The sequence below is a fragment of the Dreissena polymorpha genome, chromosome 4 (assembly GCF_020536995.1).
Source record: "Dreissena polymorpha isolate Duluth1 chromosome 4, UMN_Dpol_1.0, whole genome shotgun sequence".
Taxonomy (NCBI): domain Eukaryota; kingdom Metazoa; phylum Mollusca; class Bivalvia; order Myida; family Dreissenidae; genus Dreissena; species Dreissena polymorpha.
Window position 1 is genome coordinate 130311298 of NC_068358.1, and position 12384 is coordinate 130323681.

Genomic DNA, 12384 nt, shown 5'->3' on the forward strand with positions numbered 1-12384 from the left:
AGGTAGCAGTTCTTCCAGGTCTTCCATCCTTGATGGTTTGCCAACCATTAAGTTGTACCGGTCAGGGTCAAGGCAATGGATGCCAGGTCCATCCTGGACCAGAGACAATGCTACTAATCTTCCTATAATCCTATTCTGTTCCATGTCCAACAATGAAATGTTGTGAGAAAAGATTTTAGTATTTTCTGGTCCCTCAAAGAACCCAGAGTCCTGCAAGGCTTTCAGTGCTAATCTGTAAAGACACAAGAGAATCTGAGAAACATAGGTGATCTTGTTTTTCATCACATTAGATCCATATTCATATTAAACACTGTCAAGATAAACACTTTGGCATATATATTTGGTTAACATAGCTGTTTTTATAGAGAATAATAGGTTAGTGTTGATTATAGATCAGGTTTATCATGCGAGGCTTAGAAAACAAAAAGCACGAGCCTTGGCGAGTGCTTTTTCGTTTTCGTGCCGAGCATGATAAACCTGATCTATAATCAACACTAACCTAATATGATTATAGGTGCTATCTAATTTACAGGCAAAAGCTTTTTAAGTTTTTTTGATAACCATGTATTTTTTATAAATATATGAACATGATTGTGTTCATAATATTATAATTGTTGCAATAATTAAGTAATGCATCCAAAAAAACAATCTTAAAACAAGTTACATGTTCCAAGCTTAAAGAAATAGCATCTTATATTTTTTAAGTTTTCTAGCCACAGGCATTTATAGCTGGTTCGGTGTCTGTGGTATAATGGATGGGGTGTCTGCTAACTGGCTTAGTCACTGGGAGGTCTCTGTATTGATCAGTTAAGTGGGAGCATTCTTTATATAACCCTAAAGACATACTATGGCGTACCATTTGGGTTGAAAGTCAAGAAGACCTTCAAGTTAAAAAGAGAAATGTACATCGAAGTACAATAATTGTACGTCGACATAAATATAAAATACACTTCGAAGTATATATTTGTACGTCAAAGTACAATTTGTACTTCGACATACATGTTTGTACTTCTACGTACACATTTTCTGAACAGCCAATCAAAACACTAGTCTCTTGAGCCGCTTTTCCTTCAGATTTATTCATAATAAATGTTTAAAATCTCTTTTAATTGAGGACAAAATGAATAAAAAATATCAGAATGGCAAAAAAACAACACATACAAGTTTCAAGTATTTAATGCATTGAAATAGATTATATACAAATTTGAAGAAGATTCAATTGTTACCTTTTTAAAATTAAAATTATTCAGCATATAGTGAGTATTTATTGATCATGCGGGGCGGAGTATCACGACCGTCCAGCGCATTACTGTGTAGGAAATTCCCAACGGTAACAAAACAGTTACCAAGCATTAACGGGATAAATAATGTATTATAACTTCCCCGTTGGTCGTATTTTGTGATAACCATAACTTGCATAAGTAAGATGTTAATTCCGTCACGCCAGGTCAATAAATACGCACAATATCTATGAGTTAGCGGTCGATAGTCGCATAATTTGGTATAAATTATAATAATAATAATGTTTAATAAATACGCACAATATCTATGAATAAGCGGTCGATAGTCGCATAATTCGGTATAAATAATTATAATGTTGAATGTCAAATTTCTCTAAAAGCAACAGACGTAAGGTGTCTTCTGATTGGCTAACACTCAAGGGTCGGTGAAAATTGTACGTCAAAGTACATTTCTCGTTCTACCTAGTAGGTCTTGTAGACTTTCGACGTCATGGTACGTCATATAGACACTAAGTACTGGTCCTACCCAGGAAACAGTTTGTTTCATCAAATGTCTCAATTCAACTTGACAGCTTGCTAAAGCAGTTGCTTTTAGCATACAGTACACTGATTTAACATAATCAAAATCATGTGATGTGTCAAATCAATTTTGATTTACAAATTTGACACGATTCTTTTTAATCCAATAAGTTTTAGACTGTCAAATAACACACACTATGTATTGAAAGCCATACCTGGAGCTTTTGTCTGTATATCACTGACTTCATCAAAAGAATGATTTCTACTGGTGGGAAACGTTAACACCACAAATTGTCTTTTTATTTATTATCAATGTATAATTATGTGTAACAGCATAACAACATACTTGTTTCGCAATTAAAATATTTAATAAATACAGGTATCTTGCAGGTTTCTAATTTTCTTTCGCAAACTATTGTTGAATAGTTTAAATTTTGTCGCCACTAAAAAACTAGCCATTTTGTAGCAATTCTAAAATCCCAGTCTAAACTGCATACACCTAGCTCTTTAGTTACAATTTGAATGCAAATATTAGAATGCATCATGTTATATCATCCATAAAATTTTATTTAAACATTCAAATAACACATAACACAGTGCATATATAAAAAGGTATGTGGTATTGTGTGGAGATACAAAACACTTCACATCATTTATTTGCACATAAAATAATAGTTACAAAATAAGTAAAACTAAAACACTGTCATCAACGTACATTTCAAGAATAGATAGATAGATAGATAGATTTATTTCAACATAAAATGCATAGATTTACATGGCAGCATGTTATATACACACAATAAGTAATAAAAAACAACCTGTATGTATAAACAAAGCCATGTCAATCAACATTATACGTTAAGGATTGCACAATAAAGGGTTTGCAATTAAACCCTTATTTCCATTGTGGTCCTTTAGTTATAATATTGTATGACATAGGAGACAACGTTTTATATCACAGTATATAGTAATATCACAGTGAATAATAATGAAAGACATGTGACATATTTAAGTTACACTAACCTAAATGCAAAGAATATATTCTGATAAGTTCTAGACTAGACAATTATTAAGAAGTTATCACAATTTAAGTGTTTAAAAATTAACATAAAATTATTTGCCAAGCTAAAAAATAATCATACAGCAACTAGATAAGACACAATAAATCTATCTATATTGACATTCAAGTTAAATCAACAGTAAGAAATCTTAAAGAGATGCACATTAAAAATCTATCTGGCTTAAAAAATGCTCCCTAACACTGTGTTTAAAAGATTGAATACTTTTGGCATCTCTGATATGCTGAGGAAGAGAGTTCCAGAGAGTACACCCATTGAAAGCAAATGACTTTTTGCCAGAACCCTTGACCCTTGGAATGGCAAACCTATTGCAATCATGCATGTTTAGATCAGTATTAGGAGAGTCTGACTGTGTTCTAACTCTGAACCTAGTATTCTTATTGTGAATATTACTGACTGGAGTAAAATTATCTTCCATATATAGCGGAGCCAACTTAGAGCTTATTTTAAAAACATGACAAAGAGTGATCTGGTTTACTCGACTTTCAATAGGCAACCAGTTAAGTCTAGTAAAATGTTCTTTCCCAATGTGAGACCTAGGATGTAAATTTAATATGAACCTGATAAGTTTATTTTGGGTGACCTGTAACTTGTTTTTTAACATTTGAGTTAAACCAGTGTACCAAACAGAGCAACTGAAGTCAAAGTGGCACTGAATTAAAGACATGACTAGAAGCCTTCTAGTATCTGTGGATAAAAATTCCTTTTTTCGATATAAAAACTTTAACCTTGCATTGGCCTTTTTGATGACTGACTCTGCCATTGAAATAAAAGACAAATTTTGATCAATTGTAACCCCTAAATACTTGACTGATGATGTAGATGAAATGGGTGTTCCATCACATGAAATATTTAGAGAGGATTGTGACCTGAGTTTCTGCCGTGAACCAAACAGAATTGATTCGGTCTTACCTAGGTGCAATGACAGTTTGTTGTCAATTAACCATTCACTGACTTGCTTTAGATCATCACTAAGCATCTTCTCAACCGTAGATATACTTTTATCCGAAACTAAAATGGCAGAATCATCAGCATACAAGAGTAATTTATGTTTAACAACAGCTGACATATCATTTACGTAGATTAAAAATAACAAGGGACCAAGAATGGAGCCCTGTGGGACACCACAGGAAATGTTTTCTGACGACGAAAAGGTGCCAGACACATCAACAAGCTGTTTCCTGTCAGACAAATATGACTGTAACCACAGAATATTTACGTATATGAAATTACAAAGTGGTGTTATTGTATTACCTTTTACAAAATTAACATTGCTGGTTTTGTACTAGCCATAAAACATTTATCATGGATTAACAAGTAACAACCAATTTATTAATTACACAATAGAACGGAAATCATATTAAGTGCATTATGCATTTACTAAACAAGCTATTTGCTACTGTTTAGAATTACACTATCTTACTAAAAATGATCACAGGTACTTAGTGCTTTTACATACTTGTGGTAAGTTTTGTATGACTAGTTTGACAATTATCGGCAGACACTTGTCGATATACAGACAAAATTTGCATGGGAACTTTCATATTTTTCAGCATAATTGCCTTCAAATTGTTAATTTAACAACCCTTTGACATTGTTTGCACATCTGATCTTATACCATAGCTGATTTGTGTTTATAGATAGACATATATAGACTTTTCAAAGTACTATAAAAGTTCACACATGTTCCATCCAAGTAAACAAACAGAACCAATAAAGATCACCACAGATAATAACTGTATGTATAGCTTGAAAATTTTGATAGTTCAGGAATCCCTCCTTTGTTGATTTTTGTAAACCAAAACTGTCAGTTTTGCTGGATAGAATGGCTTGTATGATGCCCAGCTCTTGCCTTGGCAGAACAGGTTCTAAAAACGGAAAACCAACAAATATCTTAAAATTTGATCAATAACGCAGACAATTTATAAATGTCTAGTTTTTTGTTGATTTCGAATCTGGAAGATTTTTTATGTAAAATTGTGGTACGAAAATCCAACGGTATCGGATTTTGTGGTTTTAGGCCTAAACTAATTATATTGATATGTAACCTTTCGGGATGTCGGTAAAGTGCGAGCAGACGAGGTGTAAATACGTTAAAAATTAAAGCTAAAAGACTAAAAAGTTAGATCGGAATATCTTTAAATTTTGTGAATAAATGTGTTTCTGGTGGATAACAACGACAACTTATCAGAATATAGCTCATGATCACACGTTAAACTTCTTTCTGAGAGCGAATGGAAAATGCGTCACAAATCTGACAAATAAACAGTAGGGTGTCGTTATTGAAATACCGGGAGAATACTGGAAGAATAGAGATGCCAACTATAATGTTTAAAACAAATAATTTTTTAACAAGCGTTTGTGATATGTCAGGATAATAATAACAATAGGATATCGAAAAGATCAAAGCAAATAAATTGGACAGAAATCTGAGATTTGGCAATATATTAAAGACGGGTTATGTTCACCTAAATTGTGTTTGGTAAAGACTGTCACTATATGTAGTGAACCAGTGTTCGGCTTATACCCACTGAAGAAGAGCATTCAGGGGAGATAATTGAGTAATGACTAAATTCTGGAACGGTTGCGAAGAAAAACAAATAATGAGAGAATATTTAGTGCAATTCGCAACACAATTATGATGTCATTGATATAATTTTTCCTGAGGTATGTATTTGCATGTGATTTAGCATATGATCCAGAATTCGTTGTCCAGGAATTTCTGTTACATCTCAAAATGTTTGGTGTCCAGGATTTTCACAACATGATACTTAAAATAAAATGATGTGAATATTTGTATTGAAATAAGACGGTTGTACTGTGAAATTGTCAAATTCATATTTAAGATGTGTACCCTTATATTATGATGTTTTGTTTTCCCTGAATTTGGAGATGTAACATGGACTCGATGGAATTTTATGCCTTTAATTTTGGAAATAGATGAACAGTTCTAATGAGATTCATTCCTTTCTTGAATTACCAACAACTTCATGTTCCTAGCATAGATTTTCCACTCCAAAGTGCCATGACATTAAAATATGTGCAATTTTAATCGAAGATGTAACTGGACACAAAAATTGAACATTTATTCAATAAAAAACATTAAAATAATCAAAAGTTTTTCCTTTCTTTGATTCCAAATGAAAGACTAGTTACTTAGAAACATTTAAAACGATAGCAGTTCATAATTCTTGATTATAAATGACAATTCTGACATGTTTTTAGAAATCAGAGACTAACATTGGACGACAAAATGACTCTCGTTATCTCGATGTCAAAGAAATCAGACAAATTGCGAAGAGATAACCGAAGTTTATCCTATTTTCACCTTTTCATGTATGTAGTTTAATGCTGATTGAAAGAAATGCTGAAAGCTCCTATATTTCAGCATTAATTCCAACCTGCATTAAACAATGTTAACTAATTGGTTAGCTAATTGGTTAGTTAATTGGTTCACTTTTCAAAATAAAAAACTAAGCACATTACAGAACTTAAAAGAGGCTAAACACCTTCAAAAATTAAACCACAAATCTGATTTTATATCAATATATGAATGACAAGGAATATTAAACTATATTCAGTGCATATTGACCAATCAGATAAACGGATTTTAACTTGCAGGGTAATAAAAAAATAATAGCTTTTAAGGAGACAGATAGTAATTAACATATTATTTATTCTGAGATTTTCACAGACTAAAACAACAGCAAACTCTAAACTGCAAACATGGTATTTCTCCCTCTCTCTCTGCTTCACTTGTCTTCCTTGTAACCTGGAAATATAGGATGAGTTACATATTTTTAAAATTCAAAACAAGAAGTCAAAATAAAGTCAAAGACGGGGGAAATGCTTCAAAATCTGAGAAAACAAATGTATGTAGGTAAAGGTTTTGTTTATTATAGTGTCACCCCTATTAAAAGGGTAAGTCAGTCTGGCTTATGAGACACTTCCAACTGATTATACCAAGTACCTCCCAACTTCTATCACTAGGCAAGATGCCAGACGGATTTCAGTCACTAACCATTAATTTAACTAGCTCGCGGCTCAGGAACTGGCCATTTTATAATAAGTCCCAAAAGAAACATTTCCTGGACAAACGCTCCCTCTTGGGCTCGAACCTTCAACCTCCCGGTCCCAAGGCGGACACCTTAACCATTAGGCCACAGTACATTTACAATGTACATGTCACAGTTGATGCATACTTAATGTAACATTAAATACTTCAACTTACTTTCAAATCTGTAAAGTAGCCGACGACCTAGCTTGGACACTTTAGGTGGTTCCAACTTTCTCTGGATATCTGATTCAAGGATGGTATGCCTTATTTCATTCATAACCCATGCATTATCTTTATATTTCTTGAAGAATATGACCCACGGCCATTCATCCACCTAAAATGTAATACATGTTTAGTTGTTAACTATTGAGTTAAAGTTGCTGCTTATATAGTAAAACAAAAGCTTCTATACTATTGTTACTTATAACAAGTAAGGTGTTTCTAGCTTTAAAACAAATGCTTGCTTGATTCAATGGCATGTTTAGCTGCTTCCTATTAAATGCTCACTTCAGTACTTAAGTGTTGTTTATGGTTTGGAACAAGAAATTGTCTCATTAAAAAAACACCTTTATTTGAAATTCTGAATTATCTCCAAAAATCAAATTATAAATTTATTAAATATATACATGTATACAAACATATTAAAAGTTTGCCAGACATTGATTTCAAATTTCAAAGACAGTTCAATATAGTTTCAAACTAGAAAGAAAATGAATTCTTAAAAATAACTGTGAATGACATTAACCCTTTGCAGCATATACCCATCTTTTATGTTACTACTCAATTTAAAAAAACAGTTCCAATGGTACACATTTCATAGACATAACAAATTTTGTTTTGCATACCACTATATAGATTATACCAGTATAAAGATTAGTAGTGAATAGCATGAAACAAGATCAGCCGGCTGATTCATGCTATCCACACATGGCATTTTCAATTTCATTTTATACTGCAAAGGGTTGAAGTACTTGAAAACAATGGAACAGAAACAATAAACTGGACTAACGATTAACCCCAACAAAATGATTACTCACTACACCAGGAAGAAAACTTCTACCATGTTTGATCAATATGTAATCTCCAGCACAAATCCTATGGTAATGATTTAATACAATATTTATATCTATCACCTTAGTCTATTATTTTTTATTAAGACAAGTACCTTTTCAAACACTCATTAGGTTCTACATGTATCACAGTGATCATTTATACATGAACATACATTTCCTGGGTAAGGGTATTCCAATATTGAGTGTATAGTAACTGCTTACTACAATGCTTAAATTAGGGGAAGAGAGAGAGAGAGACCTGCAAGTTGTCTTGAATTTAAAAACTGGGAAAAAAAATATCAGATTAAAATAAACTTCTTAAAGCATAATAAATCTAGTATATAAATGTACCTGATTATCTGTTCAGTATTGGAGCTTGGTGGTTGTCTGGTCACATCATTGAACTTCTTTACAGTTTCATCACTGGGTAACATCTCGACATAGTTACTGGCTGACTGCTTGGTCTGCTTGCTCGCCAACTGCTCGAGTTGGTCACTATCAGAATGCTCTGTCTGGTTTCTGACTGACTGCTCTGACTGGTTGCTGGATGACTGCTCAGTCCAATTCCACAGAGACTGCTCAAGCTCCCTATGGTATAACACATACTTATAAATACATACCTAATACCTTTTTGAATGTTTATGTTTTAAAACAATGTGTATGTATGGTAGAACCACAAACACAGGTAAGTGGAAAGCATCCCACACAGAAGTTCTTACCCCGACTTGGACTCTAACCCACACTGTCAGAGCCCGAGATGATATCTACCATAACCTAAATAACATAACTTAAATATTGTAGCTTTGGTGAAACTAACTATTGAGTATCCGGTTCGAGATCCGGTCGGGTCGAACTTCTTTCCGGCAATGAAAATATGTCACTCACCTACAATTCTTAGATTATGTGAGTATGAAGTCAGCGATATGGAAAGAAGTGGTGTAAGTACTGGTGTGAGAAAGCCAGGAAAGCATGGTAGATGCACTGACCGCCATGATATGACCGAAGCTGTTAAAAAGCGACGTAAACCCCATCACTCGTCACAACACTATTCTATTTTCTTAATTAGAATAGTATTAAAATGATGTACCTGAATGAAGTCATCTGGTCACTGGCTATGTGCTCTGTCTGGTCACTGGCTGGCTGCTTGGTCGGGTCATTGGCTGTCTGGTCACTGGATGGCTGCTCGGTTTGGTCAATGGCCGACTTCTTGGTCTGCTTACACAGAGACTGTTCGAGCTCCCTGTCGTAAAACACATACTTATACATACATAAAACTTATGAACACTGAATATGTCTATGTTTATTTGTTTTGAACCAATGTGTATGTATGGTAGGACCACAAACGTACATCAGGTACGTTGAAGGCATCCCAAATCTTGCCCCGACCGAGACACAAACCTGCACTGTGAGGGCCCCGAGAGTTTAGCGACCATAACCTCTGACCAACCCCTATTGCACTTTTAAAAAATGTATCAAAATAATTTAAAACCTGTAGACTTGGTGATCCTAACCATTAAATATTTCGAAGACTATGAATTATGAGGACTTGGCACAACACTATTCTATCTTCTGAGTTGAAATAGTCTTGTGCTGAATCCTTAAAAAAAACTGTTTAAAAATGTATTGAAAAGATGTACCTTAATGAAGTTTTCTGGATACTGGCATACTGCTGGGTCTGGTCACTGGCTGACTGCTGGGTCTGGTCACTGGCATACTGCTGGGTCTGGTCACTGGCTAACTGCTTGGTCTGGTCACTGGCTAACTGCTGGGTCTGGTCACTGGCTAACTGCTGGGTCTGGTCACTGCATCAGACGTAACATGGACATCAATTGCTAGTGTCCAGTTACATCTCTTGGCACAGACATCAGGAAAAACATGTGTTTGTTAAATGCAGATAAAAGAAAAAGCATTGCTGATCAATGTATGAACTTACCTGCACTGCAACCATTTAAAGTACTTATAACACTTTGATGCACATACAACTATTACTTGTGCACATTGAAGATGTAATTTTGACACCAAAACAAAAAAGTCCCTGTAACAAAGACACAACTCATTGCATCAATGTTACATCTTAGAAAGCAAACTCAATTAGAACAGTGTATAGTTAATTTATTGTATGAAATAAATAGGGAAACAACTCAGGATGGAATGGATTAAAAATGTCATGATGATTTTCTTCCCAACAATTAAATGATCAGAAATTGCCTTCTGATAAGACATGGCATGTAACTAGGACACGACGGGTTTCCCAATTAATTGTAGTCCAAGTTACATCCTTTATGTCGAAAATGTAGTCCACGTTACATCTTTTGTTCAAACACTGTATTTGGTTAAACATAACAATTTAAAACATGGAACAGGGTAATCTCTAATTTGTTTCCATCCAGGCACAAGTATGTGGGAAAATATAAGTCGTAGCAGACAACAAAGACGACTAAATGCATTTTCATTCCTAAGATGTAACTTGGACACGACGTCTATTTTGAACATCGCCATTGAATCTTGCAGTTCTGTCGTCCTTTATTCATTTGCATTTTATTTTCGTACCAAAGTCAAATCATAATTCTATTCGAATTACTTTAAAACAATAAAACGATACCTAAGGCATGTCGTTTCACAAAAAAACTCGGATGTTTAAGGCTAGGTTAGGTTATTTCAGACGTAACTCTCTTCACTTACCGAACTCGTGTCGAAGATTCGGCCATGTTGTCGGCTTTTGTGTACACAAATTCGTTGAATGCGTTCTACGTCATCAAATAATGTGTGCAGTTATTTTCCGGCGCCTTTGCGCAACCGATATGTGAAAGTAAACAGCGTTATCGTAAAAAAATTGATTTTTCGAGACGTAACATTTTGGACACAAAAGGTCGCCCGATTTTATTTTTAGAAATAGCGGAAATGTAACGTTACCCCCCAAATTGATTTATTCTGATGATGATTGTAGGTATTTTGAAGGCAACACCGTACCATTGTAAGCACTGATTAGACACAGACTTAAGTGTAAAACTTATATCTCTAAAGACGTAACAAATTGGACTCGAAAATTACGTCTCGAAGGACCAATTTAAAAATCTATTTTTCTTTTAAATGGTTTACAGAGGCTCTTCTATTTTGTAAGCATGCTTTAGGGGTTCCATCTGTTTATTGATTATTTACTTTGTTCAAGACGTAACTCGGCATAAAGATGCAACATTAAACGCGATTTATGCACTATCAAAAAAAATCTAAAAAAATGTCCACATTTTCACCACATTATGTGGATTTTCCCCTGATCGTGGAAAGCTGTAATTACATTTACCAGTGATGATATTCGCCAGTTTAATGCACTTATCCATGAAATAAGAAACTACATGCACAAACAGCAGGAAGTTAAGGTAAAATGTGATTCTTTGAGATGTAACAGAAATTCCTGGACAGTGAATTCTGGATCATATGTCAAAGTGTTTTTGATTTGTTCAAGGTCATAAATAGCATCGCGAAAATATATGTCGCGTGGCAAATTTTTTTGAGACGCATCCCTATATGGTATTCTTATGTAATTTTATGGTCTAAATTTCCATATGTATGAACGGTCAACGCCCGCTTCACGGGCTTTTGCCCGTAATATTCTATTTATCCCACTTTTTATTTTGTAAACCTTTTTGTTTAAACAAAATTAGTTTGACTGGATAATTTCGCTAGATTTATAACGTCATTTCGTCGAAATATTGACGTCATTTCCTGCCGTTGATTATAGATGATATTTTATCAATGGGGCTTTAATCGACCGAAATCGCTGTAAAAGTGGAATTAACAATATTCTATTGCAGTGATATACATTTCTCTGGATCGCTGACACATTCAAAGATGCGGGACCTTTGCAAAACTTTGTAGACTTCTGTATTAAATTTCCGGAAAATAGCGAAGGTGTTCCGTTCATGTCGTGCTAGCCGCTAGCCAACCAGAAATCAATCAGAATAAGAATTGTTTATTAAACTAATTACGGGTCACATTAATAATGACGTATGAATCACAAATAAAACATCATATAGAGATTAATAGGTTAGTGCTGATTATAGATCAGGTTTATCATGCGAGGCTTAGAAAACAAAAAGCACGAGCCTTCCAAAATTTGCACAAGGCCTTTTTCAAAAGTAGTTACCTCTCTGCCTTCCGCTGTAATATCATTTGAAATATTTTCTCGTCCCAAAAGCTTATTTTCCCGGGTGTACTTTGTCCAGGGTTTTCCATGGAAATCCATGGAAAATATGAGGCTGGAGTATTCGGACTAAGTTTCCAGCCTTTTCCAGCGTCAATATTTAAAAAAAAAAGGGTGGAAAATTGTCCATGGTATGTGAAAATAGCCTGGAATAGTTTCCATGGTTTTCCAGGCTCCCTGGAATAATTACCATGGAACAATTTCCAGGGTTTTCCAGCCAGCATGGAATAAATAC

At 34.3% G+C, this 12384-nt stretch overlaps 1 protein-coding gene across 1 annotated transcript; it reads right to left on the minus strand.

The window, feature by feature from the left end:
* Positions 1 to 6497: 6497 nt before the first annotated feature.
* LOC127876466 (uncharacterized) lies at positions 6498 to 10701 on the minus strand. The gene is made up of 7 exons (XM_052421772.1): positions 10631 to 10701; positions 9586 to 9750; positions 9036 to 9188; positions 8300 to 8536; positions 7934 to 7991; positions 7071 to 7230; positions 6498 to 6611 (listed from the first exon to the last, which is right to left on the minus strand). Exons 1-7 carry the CDS (start codon positions 10654 to 10656, stop codon positions 6592 to 6594), a joined length of 819 nt encoding a protein of 272 aa, XP_052277732.1. The 5' UTR covers positions 10657 to 10701; the 3' UTR covers positions 6498 to 6591.
* Positions 10702 to 12384: the final 1683 nt, after the last annotated feature.